This window comes from Candoia aspera, chromosome 1 (assembly GCF_035149785.1).
Source record: "Candoia aspera isolate rCanAsp1 chromosome 1, rCanAsp1.hap2, whole genome shotgun sequence".
NCBI lineage: Eukaryota > Metazoa > Chordata > Lepidosauria > Squamata > Boidae > Candoia > Candoia aspera.
Genome location: NC_086153.1, coordinates 236688803 through 236708010, shown reverse-complemented (window position 1 = coordinate 236708010; position 19208 = coordinate 236688803). Strand labels below are relative to the sequence as shown.

The 19208-nt window shown below is 40.1% G+C and overlaps 1 protein-coding gene across 1 annotated transcript in view; it reads right to left on the bottom strand.

Moving 5' to 3' along the window:
• Positions 1 to 16013: 16013 nt before the first annotated feature.
• Positions 16014 to 19208, bottom strand: part of LOC134487450 (SITS-binding protein-like) — a 34023-nt gene continuing 30828 nt past the window's right edge. The window contains exon 10 of the mRNA XM_063289251.1: positions 16014 to 16349. Within this exon, the coding sequence (XP_063145321.1) occupies positions 16176 to 16349 (174 nt within the window). The 3' untranslated portion in view covers positions 16014 to 16175. The remainder of the gene's footprint in view (positions 16350 to 19208) is intronic.

Here is a 19208-nt window from a genome sequence, read left to right as displayed (position 1 = left end):
TGCCCCATTTCCCCAAACCTGTGCTGTGTTGGCTACCCACCTTCTAGCCTCATCTCGTCTATTACCGCTACAGCTCTGGACTACTCTCTTCCCCTAGCACGACATCCCAGTTACACAGCAAGAACTTGCTTCCCCTGTATTTCTCCTTTTGCATGTGTATGACCATGCAGCCAGGCATTCTACTGGCCCTTGTGTTTGCTGAAGTGCTGTGGCGTGTTTGCTGAGTTTAAAGCAGGACAAAGGGGGATTTGAACCTTATTCTTCCCTACCATAACCACACAGCCATAACCACACCATACACATTCTATAACATAACCCCATAGCATAACCCCCCCACCCCCCCTGTCTTGTTATCAGGCCACTTTATAGATGGCATGGGATTATGAGCTTTAATCCATCATTGAAATAGCAGCCAACGTGATTTTCTAAGGTACCAACAGTTATGTCTTAAAATAATTCCATTTTCAATTTTTGAATGTGTCCACATTACAGTGTATTACGATGTGAAAGGTAAAGCCTTTTATCTAAGCTTGATACAGCCTGACCTCAGATTCCATCAGAGTGGCCAGCAGCCTTCCACTTTTCTGCGGTAGAGGAGCATTTTGTAACAGCGGTGAAGTGTTCAGTGGACCTTGCTCTTGTGCAAACAAAACTGAATTGGTGGTGACAAATTCACCCTTGGTGTAGCATGCGTGACTTTTCTGCATTTACAGAAGGAACAGTTTTGATGCATGAAAGCTGAAAAGCATGATGTTGACCAAGATTTAAAAACCAAGCTAGGGTTTTGTAACGGCAGGTTGTAAACATGTTTGGCTAAAGTATCCATTCAAAAAGAAGAAATAACTTGTGGACGTATTTTTAATGAAGTCAGATGGATTTCGGGGAAATATCCACATTTCCCAATGTGTTTTTAAACACTGGAAATAGAAACACTGAATATCACATGTAAAAATCTCACTGTATCACAGTTGCCTACATCAGAAACCATAATCGAGTTAAAGATATTCTGGTGGTAACTAAAATCTCAAGAGAAAAACTGGCTATCATTTTAAAAAGCTATCACTGGGTAGAATTAGTTGTCCAAAATATTAAGAAGCCCCAAATAAAACAAAACACAAACTTAATTTTAAATAGACACTAGAATTTTACTGTATAGGAAACCTCCCTCCCAAGGTTCAGGTAAGCCCAGCACCACCAGCCTTTTTTAAGGCATTGAAGACCTGGTTCTTTCCTTGGGCAGTGGGGCAGGATGCTGGGTAAGCCTGTCTTTGGGGAAGTGATTGTGTGGAGTCTGAGTCACCCAGAGTGCAATGAGTTGATTTAATATTTTTAAAATTATTATTATTTACTGATTTCTTTTAAACAGGCTATTAGCTGTCCAGAGTTGCATGGTGAGTAGGTAGCCATATAAATTGAATGAAATAATGAATTAATATTCTGTGGAGACTGGTGTTGGATGGTTCTTCATGAGTAGAAAGGCTTTGGGGAGGCAGGTATGATGCCATTATTTCATTTTAAATATTTGATGTAGATCTTTTTGCAAAAAATCAAAAGCAGCTGAGAGGAGTGGAGTGAAAGACTTGCTTATCTAGGATAATATTTTCTATTGAAGACTTGCTTGCCACTCTTATCTGGAACAGTAATTTATTTTTAAAACCTTTCATTCATTAAAATCTTTTGTTTCATTATTCAAATCAAGTGCCTTGCTTCTTAAACCTTACTTTGCAGATTTGCATCAGAGCTGAAGTCAAGCTCTTTTCTTATTCAGAACAGCATTTTATTTTCAGAATTGTATAGTTTGCTTATGGCCAAACAGAAAGCCAAAACATTAGGAAAGTACATCCAGTTCCTTCTCTTCTGCAGAGCAGTGGATTTGCAAAACCTTATGGGAAAGGAAATATGTGATACCTACTCTTGTGATTTTTCAGTATCCCATGGTGGGATTTATGGTGAAAAGAGACATATAAATAATTGTCATGCATAGGGAAAAGCTAGAAAGTCAAATGAATTTAAAACTCACCTGAGCACTTGTAAGAATTTGATCTATTTCACACAGACCAATGACAAAGCAGTGAACACAGAACTACTTTTACAAAGTTACTTTTGATTATAATCACAGCACCACAATTGGCCATGTGTTATGAATGGTTATTTCAGTAAACTGATTGGCAGAATTTTTCCAGACAATAAAGTGACTAAGAAATATGCCTGTGGGTGCACCAAAGCTAGCTTTGCTACATGGCTTTGGGCTTAGGTGAAGACTTCTTCCTCCAGTTACTAATATTTTGTTTTGCTGAATCTCTCTCTAGGGTTTGAGAGACAGAGGCCATTTCCATACTAGAAGCTTGTAGCATCTTCATGGCATCACGTGGCCACCACTGCACCAATATAAAGCTTGCCCTCAACATTGTTGCTTTGAATAAACAATGGTGGGTTGACTCTAGAAGATGCTCTAAGGTGCTAGTGGGGGAATGACCAGAATGCATGCCAGAACCGTGTCCCTGTTTCTGACTCTGAGGGGTTAGCAGGTGTGGATGCATTGGGACAATGGTACAGTCATTCTGTCTGGGAAATTTGAGGAGATATAGTCCTAACCTATGTGGAAGGTGTCAAATTAGGAAAAGCTGCCCTAAAAAGGACTTGTCCTTTATTCATTCTTTCTCTGTCCAATATGGAAGGTATTTGGATGTGTTTCCAGCCACATACTCAGCTTATGTGAAGCAATGGTATAGTATGAATATTTGCCTTAAACCTCATTTAACCTTTCAGCAGGTCCAAAGCAGCCTCAAAGCTGCATCTCAGATAAATTCCAGGGCCCCTATAATATGTTGTGAGCTGGTCCTGAAGCTAACATGTTATTTAAGGGGAGTGAAGAGAAAGTTGGGGAAGAAGGAAATATCTGACTTCAAAGGCATTTTGCATGATCCAGTTTTCATTCTTTTTCTCACCTTCCTAATACCTCACACATCATTTCAAATTAACCTTTGCTTGCCTTCACTTCTGCTAACCTTAAAACAAGAATGGAACATCATGAGGTGAGCAATGTTGGGCATGTCATTTGACCAATTGTTGTTGTTGTTGTTTAGTTGATAAGTTGTGACCAACTCTTCGTGACCCCATGGACCATAGCACACCAGGCCTTCCTGTCCTCCACTGTCTAGGAGAGTTCAAATCTGCGTGATGGATCAGTGTTGAAGCAAGCATCAAGCAAGCGTTCCTATTGTGATAAAAGTGCATGGAATCATTTTCAGTTTTCATCCAGTTAAGTGATTCACGATTTTAATTTTCTATCAGGGTTATTGATTGCTGAAGTTACACCTGAGCTGAGCCTTTGCTGTGCTGAGTAATGAAGTGGCCCAAGACCTTCCCTTTCCCAGAAAACATCTATAAATAGCTGGCTAGAGCAATGCCTGCAGAAGTGGCCAAATACAGTTTGGGAGAGCCATTTTGAAGAAACAGGCATGTCTTTCTTCCTCCATGAAGAAAGTGACAGCCCAGAAATACCTGTTGGATGTTCAATGCTACATTTGCGCCTATGGTTAAGTGGTTTCTCAGCAAATATATACAAATACCGCACATACCAATATGTCTAAAGTGACTTCGGTCCAAAGGAAACCAAGCCTCATGTTGCTTCCCTGAACTTTTCTTATTGCTCAGAAAGATGTTATGAGGATGACAAGACTGCAGTTTCTTACAGTGCACATTGGACATTTCTGGATGGTAGTTACCATGAAGTACATCTGGTTAGAGAGCCAGTTTGGTGTAGTGGTTAAGGCATCAGGCTAGAAACCAGGAGACTGTGAGTTCTAGTCCTGCCTTAGGCACAAAGCCAGCTGGGTAACCTTGGGCCAGTCACTCTCTCTCAGCCCCGGGAAGGAGGCAATGGCAAACCACTTCTGAAATCTTGCCAAGAAAACTGCAGGGACTTGTCCAGGCAGTCTCTGAGAACCAGACACAATTGAATGGATTAAAAAAAAGATCTGGTTAAATAGTGACCCATTCCCAGCCTGAGCCATCCTTTGCCTCCTGCTATGAATTTTTGAATTGGGACACCATCAGTGGAATGAGCTAGGTATCTTCTTTGCAGAGTCCTGGATATATGATACAAAAATCTTTGTTATTCTCAGATAAGTCTCTTACCAAAAGCAAACAAAAGGAAAAGCTACACATTCCAGTTGGTCTTTTTGCATGGTAGAGCTTGAGAAAGCAGCGCTACAATTGTTGATTATTTTGCATGTCAGTGCAATCAGTTTTGCCTTTGGGAAAAGTGCCATTTATATTTATAGAAGATACACAAAGATTCTGGCAAAAATCCATCCTCATGTCTGCAGAGTAAAAGCTTTATTTATTTTGAGAATACGGTTATTTAATTTTTGCCTAAACATAATGTCATATAAACTGAAGAGCTGTGCAGCATTGCACATAATTTAATGCTATGAAACTACCCAGTTCTCTAGGTGAATATTTTCTTAGCAAGTACAATGGAGCATCAGACTTGTACTGAACTGGAGTTGACGGAACTCAGCTCACACACAAACATTATTTTGAAAAGAAAATTAGGGGCAAGGAAAGGTAAATCAGGGGTGATAGGAATCCCTTGGTTCTGCTCACTCCAGAAATAGTTCGGCAGAAACATGTTTTCATTCTACCATCCATTAGAAACTTTGGAGTAAAAGTCAGAATCCAGATTGGAATTCAGTATAAATCAAATGTATAGTTTTTGCTACACCTCACCATGCATGAATACAGTCTGTCTTCAGAACAAAGTCAATGACTGAAGTCGCCAGATGTGAACTGATTATACACACACACACATACATACAGTGTGTTTATATATCGGGGGAGATGGGTGGTAATATAAATTAAATTATATATATACACACACACACACACAGTGTGTGTATGTGTATGTGTGTATGTGTGTGTATATATATATATATAATTTTCTTCAAATTTATATCTTTATCGAAGAAATTTTGAACAAAGTAAAAACCATAAAAGAAAATAAAGATAATAAAGAAAAACAGTAAATAGTGAAAAAGGAAAATAGAAAAAGAAAAAAGGAAAAGAAAAGAAAAGAAAAGAAAAGAAAGGAAAAAAGAAAGGAAAAGAAAAGATTATACAGAAGCGGCTTCCAATCTTCTTGACAGTGGTTATAAATACGTTTATATATTGCCCTCTCTAAAGTTATATCATAATTTCCTTCTTTCTATTCTTTCTAATCTTCAAACCAATAGATCACAAGTTAATTTTTCTCTGTTTTCAGCAAAAAGTCAATAAGGGGTTTCCAGTCACTGATAAATGTAGTTGTTGATCTTTCTCTAATCCAACAAGTTAATTTTGCAAAATACCGCTACATTTTTTATCAAGGAATTCCTCTAGCAGTTCTGTAGTAGCCACATGCAAATGGTTCCCTGCCACAAACACAGATCTGCAATGTGATACTTGGATGTCACCATCTTCTATCCTCTGTGGAATGGTGGAAACAATCAGCAGCTGATAAATTTAAATAGTGCGTATCGGAATTGTGCATTAGAGCTAGACTTCTCAGCTGATAGAGCTGTAAGGTCTTTAACTTTGTGACCCTTACTGCTTAGTGTAAAATAATATACTGATGGAACAACAGGACCAATCTATGTTCTTTGCATTTAACAAGGTGAGCAAGCAACCCACCCCTCCCTTTCCCCACATTATGGACTTTTTGTGGCAAGACAAACACAATCAGCCCAGCCAGGCATTGTGTTGTCAGCCGGCTGAGAAACAAGGAGGATGGGAATGATGACAACAAGGTAGCTTGGCATCTTGGCTCCAGGAAAATTCCAGGGCTGCAGAAGAAATGCAGAAAAATCTGTCTCTGCAGCATTTCCTCCGGAGCAGTAAATGAGACAAAAGATTAATTCAACTTTCCAAGCCCCATAAGAATGTGGGGACTAATGGGGCAAGGCCTATATGAGTGCTTCACTCACACGTGGAAGGAGCCTAATATATAATGTGTTTTGGTTGGTTGTGGCTTAGTGCAATGCAAGAGCAAAATCAGTATAGTTCACAAACCATTGTTTAAAGCTTAGCATTGAGAATAAATCCAATAGCTGGGTTGGTACAAATCAAAGAAACCATGGGTCTTAAATAAACCATGAATTAATGCAATCTGTGAACTCACCCAAACTTGTTTAGCTTGTTAGGCAAGTTCTGAAATCAGTTGACTCAATTGCAATATCCAGGCTTTGAGAAAGGTTGCCCACATGAACAGTGGGCCTTGAGAATCCACTGAACCTAGTTGCTCTGTCATACAGCAGCCAGGGTAGGGGCACCATATCAGAGTTACAGAAACTTTGGCAGATGTGGAGCTGGTGTTGGTTTCTGGAGCTTCCCAAACCCTATTGCTGAATTTTGATAACAAGGTGCAAAAAGTCAGTTTTGATCTTTTTTGTAACCAAAAAGGATGGGAGATGGGTGAGGTAAGCTATAGCAGCTTAAGGCCCCTATAAAATATATCTAACCAAACTTCCTTTCTTCCACAGGCAATGTTGCTTTGTTCTTTGGGGAAATTTTTCATCTCATATTTCTACTGAGGGAAATAATATGTGTATATAACATGTCACTGTAACAAGAAGAATGAGCAGTTTAAGATGAGTAATTTCAGCACCCTCACGGCCATATACAAATATGAGGAATGATAACTTCAAAGAAGATTTCAGATAATTAAAAGAATAATGGAGGCCAACTCTTTGTCTGCAATAAAGAAAAGAGCCTGATAATGTACAGGAAATTCTAGACAGGAAACATATCAGCTACATTTGGAAGTTTGTACACAGCTTCGTAAAATGTGGTTGGATATTTGCAGAAGCCTGGATAAAATGATTTATGAACCCATGGAAGAACATCTGAACACAACTCTTGGAAAAAATGAGGGCATTGGAGATTGGAATTTTAAAATACACATGCAGTACTTACATACATCTGGTAGTAAAGAGTGTATTTTTCTCAGCTCAGTTCAGAATACAGAATCAGCTGTCTTTCCTGGAACTTAATGCTGGCTCATAAATTTTGACAACATTCTTCTGCAAGTGCTTTATATAACCCCTTGGAATTAGACCTGAGAGACACTTGGAAATGTTGCTGACTGAGAAATCCCTGAAACTCAAGTCATGAACTAGGTGACTGCAATGGTCTGGGGTAGCCACAGGCACATGAGCTTACTCCTCATACTACTTTGGCTATCAAGCTTCTGCTTTACTTTCATGTTATACATTTGGTTCAGCACTGTGTATATGACAGAAGGGTAGATTACAAACGAGGCTCAAATCAGGATTCGGTATCCTGAAAAGGGTATCAACAAAACATTTCCCAGGTTTGTACGTAACAAAACTAGGGCTAGCAGATCTGGGCTATAAAGATCAGGGCAGCCACTAAGTGGCAACCAGTGGTGGCTTCAGGATGGGCAAAAGATCTTACATTTGTGGGACCACTTCTTTTGCATGTTGTTGTTGTTTATTCGTTTAGTCGCTTCCAACTCTTCGTGACTTCATGGACCAGCCCACGCCAGAGCTTCCTGTCGGTCGTCAACACCCCCAGCTCCCCCAGAGACAAGTCCGTCACCTCTAGAATATCATCCATCCACCTTGCCCTTGGTCGGCCCCTCTTCCTTTTGCCTTCCACTCTCCCTAGCATCAACATCTTCTCCAGGCTGTCCTGTCTTCTCATTATGTGGCCAAAGTATTTCAGTTTGGCCTTTAATATCGTTCCCTCAAGTGAGCAGTCTGGCTTTATTTCCTGGAGGATGGACTGGTTTGATCTTCTTGCAGTCCAAGGTACTCTCAGGATGTTCCTCCAACACCACAGTTCAAAAGCATCTATCTTCCTTCTCTCAACCTTCCGTATGGTCCAGCTCTCGCAGCCATATGTTACTACGGGGAACACCATTGCTTTAACTAAGCGGACCTTTGTTGTCAGTGTGATGTCTCTGCTCTTAACTATTTTATCGAGATTTGTCATTGCTCTTCTCCCAAGGATTAAGCGTCTTCTGATTTCCTGACTGCAGTCAGCATCTGCAGTAATCTTTGCACCTAGGATTACAAAGTTTTTCACTGCTTCTACATTTTCTCCCTCTATTTGCCAGTTATCAATCAAGCTGGTTGCCATAATCTTGGTTTTTTTGAGGTTTAGCTGCAAGCCAGCTTTTGCACTTTCTTCTTTCACCTTCATCATATCTTTTGCATAATTGCAATAAATAGAAAAGGAAAGCTAAGATGAATTATTTGCTGGCTTCTTCCCCTTAGCCAGCAGCTAATTGCATCAATGTATTTGTATGATATCTGATGCAGCCTAATTTTAGAAGGGAAAGCCCCAATCATTTTTTTCCAGATCAACCAGATGGCATCATATAATTATCAGTCTGGGGCAACAAAGTAGAAGCAACAAGGGAATCAGAGGAAACAAGCTGCAAGGTACTATAGATAAATATCACTGGTACTCAAAAGAGGAAAAGTACAGTTCCTGACACAAGAATCCGAAGATGCAGGTGCGGGGTCTTTTGCTGAACTTGTTCATCATAACTACAGCCTTGAAGAGGAGAATGATATGTCACAGATACATCAGGCTGATCAAAGTTCACCTGACAGTGAATTTGTTAGGACCACATTAACCCCAGACCTTGCAGTGTGCCCAAAGCATCTATCACAACCGAAAAGAGACTTAGTCCACTTACAGGGGAAAAAATTCATGAGGAAGATAAAGTACCAAATGGCAGAAGGTTTACATCAAGTAGCTTCTTCAAAATTCTGAAGAATAGGGAGAGGGTTGAACACAATTGGTTTGTATATTTGATCTGAATGATTCTGTTTACTGTTTCTGCTGTAAATAGTTAGTATAAAATGGAGTCATCAATGGAAGCATTTAGTGGACAGTCTTAAAACTCATGAATCATTGGATGGTCATATGCATTGCATGAAGCAGTGGTAAGAGTGAAAAGACAGTGTCTCTTGATTGTGGTGGGCAAAACTAAAACTAAATCAAGGTAAAAACAATTGTTGAGGCATTAGAGCAATTTCAATTGCAACAAGAAACGGAGAAGAACACTTAAGCATTTGCAAGCCATCATTTAAAGTCTTTGCTGAGCAAATTTAGTGCTATAGGGGATTATAATGCTGGGCTTGAGGAATCCAAGGCTGGAGTTTAAATCGCTGGAGGAAACATTAACAATCTCAGATATGCAGATGATACCACTTTGATGGCTGAAAGTGAAGAGGAACTGAGGAGCCTTATGATGAAGGTGAAAGAAGAAAGTGCAAAAGCTGGCTTGCAGCTAAACCTCAAAAAAACCAAGATTATGGCAACCAGCTTGATTGATAACTGGCAAATAGAGGGAGAAAATGTAGAGGCAGTGAAAGACTTTGTATTTCTAGGTGCAAAGATTACTGCAGATGCTGACTGCAGTCAGGAAATCAGAAGACGCTTAATCCTTGGGAGAAGAGCAATGACAAATCTCGATAAAATAGTTAAGAGCAGAGACATCACACTGACAACAAAGGCCCGCATAGTTAACGCAATGGTGTTCCCCGTAGTAACATATGGCTACGAGAGCTGGACCATAAGGAAGGCTGAGCGAAGGAAGATAGATGTTTTTGAACTGTGGTGTTGGAGGAAAATTCTGAGAGTGCCTTGGACTGCAAGAAGATCAAACCAGTCCATCCTCCAGGAAATAAAGCCAGACTGCTCACTTGAGGGAATGATATTAAAGGCAAAACTGAAATACTTTGGCCACATAATGAGAAGACAGGACACCCTGGAGAAGATGCTGATGCTAGGGAGAGTGGAAGGCAAAAGGAAGAGGGGCTGACCAAGGGCAAGATGGATGGATGATAGTCTAGAGGTGACGGACTCGTCCCTGGGGGAGCTGGGGGTGTTGACGACCAACAGGAAGCTCTGGTGTGGGCTGGTCCATGAAGTCACAAAGAGTCCGAAGCGACTAAACGAATAAACAACAACCACTCAATAAATTTATGGAACCTATTTGAATAACTGCACATTTCAATTGCATACAGCATATATACTTGTATGACCATATTAACTTATACATAATTTATTTTATAAAGAAACAAAATAACTTTATATATTTAAAGATGTAAGGAAAAAGCCTGCTGTTCCTACTTCAATTTCTCTACTATTTTGTTTTTGTTTTTTAATGGGAAAGAAGGAAAAGCTAGCCCCCTTTAGTTGTTGTTTTTATTGTTGTTACTTCAAACGTTTTGGAAATGTTACATTTCTAGATTGAATTGAATTGTAAGTAAGGCCACTGGTTTTCAGAGGTGAAATGAGGTTTCTGCATAAATCTGATGGGATGAAAACTGCTGAGCATAACACAAATATTTTAAAACAATATTTAGTTTTATAAATTCTTTCCCATTTTTCCTGCATATAATTGTATTAACTCAATGAGAAAAAAAGCTGTGAATGTTTATTTAAAGATCGTATCTGTAAGGAAACAAGGGGTTAGGAGTCATATGTGAGAAGCTTTTTACAGAAATTCTTCATTTCTTGGGTAGGACTTCAATACAACTTTCTGACTACACTTTCTATGGTCTAAACCGCTGGGGTTTTCTCCTCAGGATACCTATTCTGGATTTTTCTTTACGGGAAATTAGTATCTGCAATGGCAATGAAAATTCTACACATCTTCAGTTTACTGTACAAGATATAAGGACTAAAATAATAGAAGAAATTATCCAGAAAGGGAAATTAAATGAGGGCTGTGCTTTAAAAGTACTTCTCCATTAGATGTCACTACAACCCAGCACTCAACTGCAGGACAGACCGGCACCATGGGAAGAAATAAAGTTTGATAAAGGATCATTTGAAAAAGGCATAATGTCATAGTTGGAATCACAAAAGCTCTTAAACCAAACTTTTGGCCATTAAATGGAGGTAGAACTGTTACTTCTGACTGAATAAAATGGCTTATGCACACTGAACTGACTTATTGATTTATTTTTTAAAATGTATGGATTACATTCCAAGTCAAGCAGATTTCTGAGGTGCATACTATAAACTTCAGTAATAAAATAAAGCAGTCTAAAAATACGGACTCTACATTTAAAGACAAAGACAAAAAGCAACTACTTACATTAAAAATGTGTGGAAAGATATTGACAAAATATTCATATAGTGAAAGAAAGAAAAAACTCTGACACCCTAACTGGGTTTTCTAAAAAAAAGAACAAAGCAGTTTTCACCTAACTATTGAACTCCAAGAAAAGAACAATCCTATAGACTTCTGTTGACAAAAATATTTAATTGCAACAGGACACGTTGCTACAGGATTGGGGTATAAGACTGGCTACAAATGCTGGGGGGTGGGGGTTGAGGGTGAGGGCAATATAGCTTTAGCAGACTTATAAGTAGGAACTGATTTGTAAGTTACATCGGCCCGGATGGCTTTGAATTAGTCATGGAGGCAAATAGGAAGTCAATGCTGTAGAGGGCAGAGGGCATTGCTTGAGAGAAAGGAGGAAGTGCTTCTACCAAGGCAATGATCAGATAAAAGGGGCCTGAGTCCAGGGCAAGAACATAACATGAGTAAATGTCTCAGACCAGCCCCTCCCTATTCCACATGAAGATGGAGGGAGGGGGAAATGCATTCAGACCTGCAAGATTCTGTTTCTATAGCTTTACAATAAAAGTAGAATTTGACCTACCAGGCTTTGGTTTCCTTGAAGGGCTGACAATGCTGAGGACTAAATGAGAACATCTCCCACAGTAGGTCCTTGCAGTGATGTATTTAGTAGCTAAGTTTGTCAGACAACGGGAGAACAAGTATCCTGGTCAATTTGGGGAGCTTTCCCACCATCTTTTTCTGTCTGCATTCCCAATTACATGATTTTTTTACTTTCTCATTTGAAATGCTTTTCATGTGCTACTGTATACAATAGCAGACACTGATATGGGTGACTTGAGCTATATTGCACTGCTGAGTTTGCTTGCTTGAGTTACCTGCTCTGTAAGCTGTTGGAGTTCTTGTTTCGTACCTGCAATACAAGTGAAGCCAGGAGTTAAGCTGATAATAATTAATAGGTATCATATGGAAAAGGCATAAAATTTTGGATTTCCAGGAAAGAAATGGCAAACTAAACAGAGCTGATGACTGTGGCGGAATGAAGAGCCGGTGAATAAACCTGCTCTTCATAATTCCCCTCCAGACAAGGAAAGGACTTGAGGTCACCCACAAGTTCTCCAGACAGTTGCTCCTTGTGAGGAGACCACAAGACAGGGGTCTCTGGAGGGTTTAGAGCTCTGGGAAATGTGGAAATAGCCATCTTGCACAAACCATGGTCAGCACCTTTCAAAGGACACTGGGTTCACATATTTCCTTTTCTAGTCACTTTTAGAAATTGCTTGTTAATGCTTTTCAGCTATTAGGAATCTTTGGATCAACAAGTCTGAAAACACCGGGTGGGTTCCCTTCAATCCTTAGCGAAAGAAGTTTTAAATACAAGTTTAAGGACTTTAAAAAATTATATATATTTTTGGAATAAACAGCAAAAAGGTGATAAGAACCTTGATTTTGGAAAGTTAAAAACAGACTAAGGATCCAAATGGATTTGAAATAAGGTTTTGGAATTAATTATAAGAATCCTTCCCATGGGAAAATGCTGTTGTTTTGAATTCTTTAAAAAAAATGATAGGATGGGACTTTGAAGGTTGGACACTAGAGGGAACCAGAAGGAACTAAAGATTACAATTAAAGGAGAAGAACACTTAAATTTGACTTATTAATACAGAATGAAGCAAAATATTTTAACACTGGACATACTGAAGGATATTTTTGAACAGTGGACCCAGAAGTTAATTTTAAGAGTGTCTGCCTCTATAGATAGATTGTGTTTAAAAGATGTTATGGAAGAGGAACACGTTTTACCTGACAAGTCTGAGACTGATCTGAAAGTGGATCTAAAAATGATAGGCTATAAGAATGATATGGAAAAAGATGCTACACTGGACATAGGATATACAAAAGAAACCAGCTGATGTCTTAATAATTAAAAGGGATATAGAAATAACAAACCAAGAGGGTAACCTGGATAATTTTCCTATATTGGATTAACAAAAGAGACTTGTTAAAGCTTTGAAGAATTTTGTCAGAAGGGACAAAGTAAAAATGAAAAGAAATCAAGTTCTAGGACATTATTTGAAGGGACTAAAGATCAAGATTGTTAAAAGTAAAAGGAAGGAATATAAAGTTGGTTTATTTGATCAAGGTTAAAATAGACATGTTGTTCTCTGGTAACCCTTAATGGACTTTTGCTGATCAGGACTGAAATGATGAGTTTTTAAGGATTTGTTTATAGATAAGAGATGAGCTATGGGAAGAAGAGATCATTTGTTGTATTTTAAGAGAAGGTGATGTCACTAAAATTGTTTATACTTGTGATGAAGGGGGAAGTTATTTCTTTATATATTTTCTTTTCCTTTACTATATTCTTATTTTTTCTTTTCTATTTTTCTTTCTATTTTTTCTTTTCTACACCTATTTTTTATTTTTATTCTTTTTTTAGTTTTTATTAGTTTTTATCCATGATCCATGACAGTAATTATGCCCTTGATGATGTGCCTAATGCAGAGAATGCCATTTGCTTCTATTGAATTTTATTTACTGTGTTAATTTCGGCCCCCTTGTCATTCTGTGTTAATTTCGGAGTCTTATCTAACCCTCCCAAGTCTGTGCCATCTGTAATGCTGGTAAAAAGGCCTCCATTCTTTCATCTTGAGTCATTGATCAAATGGCTGAGATGTAGAAGGCCCTGGGTAAAGCTCTGTGGAAACTCACTCAAGTCCTCTCTTCAGTTTGGTGAATACAATTAATAAACACTCATTGAGGAATGGTTTTCAGACAGGTATGTCTGCCTGACAGTATCATTAGCCATCCTGCCCTTGATCACTGTGTTGTGGAGGTTCCAAAAACTGCAGAGTAGACTGCACTCCTGAGGATAAGTGGGAATGATGGCTGATTTTCTGTAGTATATGTGCTTTGGGTTTTAATGTGATGCCTCATTTGTTTCTCTCTGGTCACAGTATACACATGCCTTAAGAAATTATCCAAGATGGTATTGACTTTACAAATGGAATGATGGATAGGGTGTGTGTGTGTGTGTGTGTTTGTTTTAAGCTGGTATCTGGTGATGATTGTTTTATAGACGGTCTGTTCTGTGAATTTGGTTTGGAAATGGTGCTGCTGGTAAGAGAGAAAGCTGGTAGATATAAATGTGTGCTTGGAGTGGTCCTGGATCGGGTCTCTTGGAACTAAATGGTGACTGTATTGGCTTGGATGGAGCCAGATCTGTAACTCAGGAGTTAGGCTGTCTACAGAAAGTGAAGGTTAGGTTAGGAGAGAACAGGAAGAATTTAGTTGGCGTTGGCATAGGGACACTGAAGACGTCTGGTTACTAACCACCAGTGTTGTAAGCTCATCTAGCAGGAGTGGTGACAACAGCAGCAAATAAGGCAATTGACTCATCTCTGCTATTAGGTGGAGCTGCAGCAGCAAAGGTACAGTGACACCATGTTATGGTCACCATTAGTGGCAGAATGACAAACATAAAAGATGCCTGAAGAGGGAGATCTCAGGAGGCTTGAAGCCTCACTACAGGAGAACTGAAGCTCACAGTAATGGTGGAACTGAGAGGAGCTGCAGATTTTACCATCAACTGTACCATGACTGTGATGCTGGGACCCATGGAAGACACTGGAACCAGCAGTGGTGCTAGACATTCAGAAGCTTCATTTAGTCTATAAGGTAGTAGCCTGGTTACTCTTGTCACCATGAACCTATTACATTAATGTTCTGGGCCCTGTACTGGCTTCCTATGAGCTTCTGGGTACAATTCAAAATGCTGGTTGTTAGCTGTAAAGCCTTTCACAGCTTGGCAGCAAGCCACTTTCCAAAGCACCTCCTCCAATGGATTTGACCCACTCAAGTTATGCATTCTGGGAGAACTTGCTGATCCTGATTAATAACAGGATGACCACGATTGTCTGATCTATGCTCATGTTTTTATGGTTTATAGTGTTTATTTTAGTCCTGCTGTGGACTTTTGAATTCTGGGTGCCTTGTGTTTATTTGCTCTTAATTATTGTAAACTACAAAGCATCTAAACAGTTGCAGTGGACATAAGGTAAAGGTAAATGTTTCCCTTGACGTAAAGTCCAGTCGAATCCGACTCTAGGGGGCGATGCTCATCTCCATTTCTAAGCCTTGGAGCCGGCGTTGTCATAGACACTTCCGGGTCATGTGGCCAGCATGACTCACGGAACGCCGTTACCTTCCCGCCGAAGCGGTACCTATTGATCTACTCACATTTGCATGTTTTCAAACTGCTAGGTGAGCAGTGGACATAAATGAAAAAAATAAGTTATAAAATGGATGGATGGATGGATAAGACACATAATGGTTTAAAGTGTTTTCATTCACAAAGCTTAAAATAATTTTCGATTTAATTAATTTTTAAAACTAGGTTGATCAGGTACACAAGAAAAGTTCAGCATACTTACTAACCAGAGTAGTCTAACACCTCCATGCTATCTTTGATACGAATATTGTCTAACCTGTAAAATAGGCTGGATTGTTAAATGCATGAAAAATCATTTTGCCTGCTTGTACACAGACTGTAAACAGTTCAGAAATCTTTCTTGACTCCTAGAGATTATGCTGGCACTAGCTTACCAATTCATAGCAGTGCAATATCACTGGAAAGCTTTAGGTTCCCCTTATTTTCCTATCCTATTTTTTCATAATGACATTTCCTAACCTTTAGGGATAAAGTATCACTGTTCCAGGGAAGTAATGAGGATTGGTATAAGAAAGATCACACATAATTTCTCCCCTATTAACAGGATACTTCAAATGTCTCTTAGACAATGAAAAATGGGATTTCAGAATACATAGTGATGGTAGCATAGGCAGAAGTTTCTCTATTTTATTTTAAAAATTAAATAATGGAAATAAAACAATTTCGATATGCGCTTTTTAGAATTATTTTATTATATCATTTTTGGAAAAAATTGCACTCTGGCTGCAAGCTCTTTGTGCAAAAAAAAAGAACTTCCAGTTAGCCACAGAGGTCCTGTCAGCAGTCCTTCTCTGCATATGGATTAACGTCCTGAAGTCTGGGAAATTCTGGAGTCTAGGAAAACTTAATGAAAACAGGCACATCCACAAGAGGGACTGAATAATTTTTGAGGAAGGTTCCTCCATCAAACACATGGGCAGTGTTGATATCCATCCACTTCTGACCTTCTCTAGGTAGGTAGATATCCCTCTGGAATTTCCCTTGTTCTGTTACTGGAGCAACAAGGACCTGCAGTTAACAAAGATACTATCATTAATAGTATCTGAGAGATGGAACACGTATAAATACAGTTGGTCCTAACACAGACTGGTATCTGATCATACCAGCTCAAGGCATATCACAAAGCTCCCCAGACAAACTTTAACAGTAAGAGACATTTTTATCCTGCACCCTCTGATATCCTTCCATGATGCACAAATGATGATGAAATAACCTGAAATAAGGAATTGGTATTATAATTAAATATGAGTTGGGTCTTAAATAAGGGACATTTCTCAATTATCTTTTCAATTCACCATCAAGTACTTATGAACATTGTGTCACATTACAGCAGGTCACCTCATGGTCCTCAGAATTTTGAACTCCCCTTAGCCCAACCTTCCCCAACCAGGGTGTCTTCCAGATGTGGACTTCAACTTTCAGAATTCCCTAGCTAGCATAGTCATTACTGAGCACTTTGGAGCAGAAATGCACACAACTGAAGGGTATACAGGTTGGCTGAGGAAAACTACCTTGGTCCCTGGATGCCTTCCTAGTCTCTTTCCTCATATGATGTCGCATGCTCATCTAATTAGTAGGAACAAGAATGTAAACTATAGCCAATTTATTGTCAAGGGCCACATGTCCTACCTATGTATAAATAAAAGAAAGAGTAAGCATGACAAAACTATAGTTCTAAGACTTTAGAATTATTTCAAGCAGTGGCCACGGCTGTAAAAAAGAAAAAATGGAAAGAAAGGAATATAACCACACCATCCTAGGAATTGTAATGTATTTGTAACAGGCATTTAGTGTCATTGACGGCCAAACAATCCTGGAGTCATCTTACATCACAATCTCTCTCTTTTCTACTTTCAGTGATGTTACAGCTTGTGAAGACTGGGAAACTGCTTGTGTTTTTTGTTTTCCCTCAGTAAAGGCAATGGAGCTGCCACATTATACTGAGACTCCTCAGATATTTTCCATAACTCTATTCAAGAGACTGTTATGAAAAATCAAAACACAAGTGGATAGAATTACTGAACTTATTTGACAATATTCCTTTGAAACTCAGAATAAAATCTCATTGGATATTTATTTATTTATTTATTTATCATATTTTTTATCACCGCCCATCTCCCACATATGGGGGGTCTCTGGGCGGTTCACAATAAAACAGTTTAAAATTCAATAAAATCATAAATAATATCATTAATCCATCAATATCAATATCAATAAATAAATAAATGTAAAATGTAATGAGATCCAAGTAATGGGAGATCTAATACCACCCAGAGGGGAGAAAGATCGGTCTCGGCAAGTCTAGGGAGCCAACCAACCCCAAGAGTGGCTTTTCCTATCCCCACTCCAGGCATGGTGACAAAGCCAGGTCTTCAATCATTTCCTGAAGTCCAAAAGAGAGGAGGCTAGCCTCACTTCCAGGGGAAGATTGTTCCAAAGGGCAGGAGCTGCTGCAGAGAAGGCTTGCCTCCTGGACCCTGCCAGATGGAATTCTCGTGCGGACGGGGTCCGCAGCATGCCCACTCTCCATGAGCGGGTGGGACGGGTTGATGTAACGGGGATGAGATGGTCCCTTAGGTAACCTGGACCCATGCCATGTAGGGCTTTAAAGGTGATAACCAACACCTTGAATTGGACCCAGAAGGAAACTGGCACCCAATGCAGCTTGCGCAGCAACGGGGTAATATGTGCTGATCTTGGAGCACACAAAATCACCTGAGCAGCTGCATTGTGGACCAGCTGTAACTTCTGGATACTCTTCAAGGGTAGCCCCATGTAGAGTGCATTACAGTAGTCTATATGGGAGATGACCAGGGCATGAGTGACCGTTTGAAGGGCCTCTCACTCCAGGAAGGGGCTTAACTGGCGCACAACACGAAGTTGCGCAAAGGCCCTTCTGGCCATGACTGCCACCTGCTCTTCGAGCAGGAGTCGTGAGTCCAAGAAGACCCCCAAGTTACACACCGGGTCTGTCTGGGGCAGTGCCACCCCATCCAAGACTAAAGATGGCAAGTTCCTTGGAGCAGAGGGGCCATTAACCCACAGCCACTCCATCTTACCAGGGTTCAGCTGAAGCCTGTTGTTCCCCATCCAGGCCCCCACAGCCCCCAGGCACCTGGAGAGGGCAGTCACAGCATCACTTACTTCCCCCGGGATGGAGATATATAACTGAATATCATCAGCATATTGATGATACCTCATCCCGTGGAAACGGATGATCATACCCAGTGGTTTCCTATAGATGTTAAAAAGGAGAGGAGAGAGTACCGACCCCTGCAGCACCCCACAAAGGAGGGGCTGTGAGCCCGATCTCTCCTCCCCTATTAACACCAACTGGGACCAGTCCTGGAGGAAGGAGGTGAACCAGCGCAAGACTACGCCACCCACCCCCAACTCCCTGAGCCAACCCAAAAGGATACCATGGTCGATGGTATTGAAGGCCGCTGAGAGGTCAAGGAGAGCAAGGATGGATGCACTGCCTCCATCCCGCTCCCACCAGAGATCATCCATAAGTGCGACCAATGCAGTTTCTGTCCCATATCCGGGTCTGAAACCTGACTGACAGGGGTCTAGATAATCCGCTTCCTCCAGGATCTTCTGGAGCTGCAGTGCCATCACCTTCTCAACCACCTTCCCCATAAAGGGGAGGTGGGAGACTGGACGAAAATTGTCCAGCACAGTTGGGTCCAGAAATGGCTTCTTGAGGGGGCGTACCAACGCCTCCTTAAAGGCCGCCAGAAACACCCCCTCTTGCAAGAATGTATTTACTGGGCCCAACCACATGTCACCTCCCGAGCTGCCTTCTACCAGCCAGGAGGGACACGGGTCTAATTGACAGGTGGTGGCATTTACAGTCCGGAGGATCTT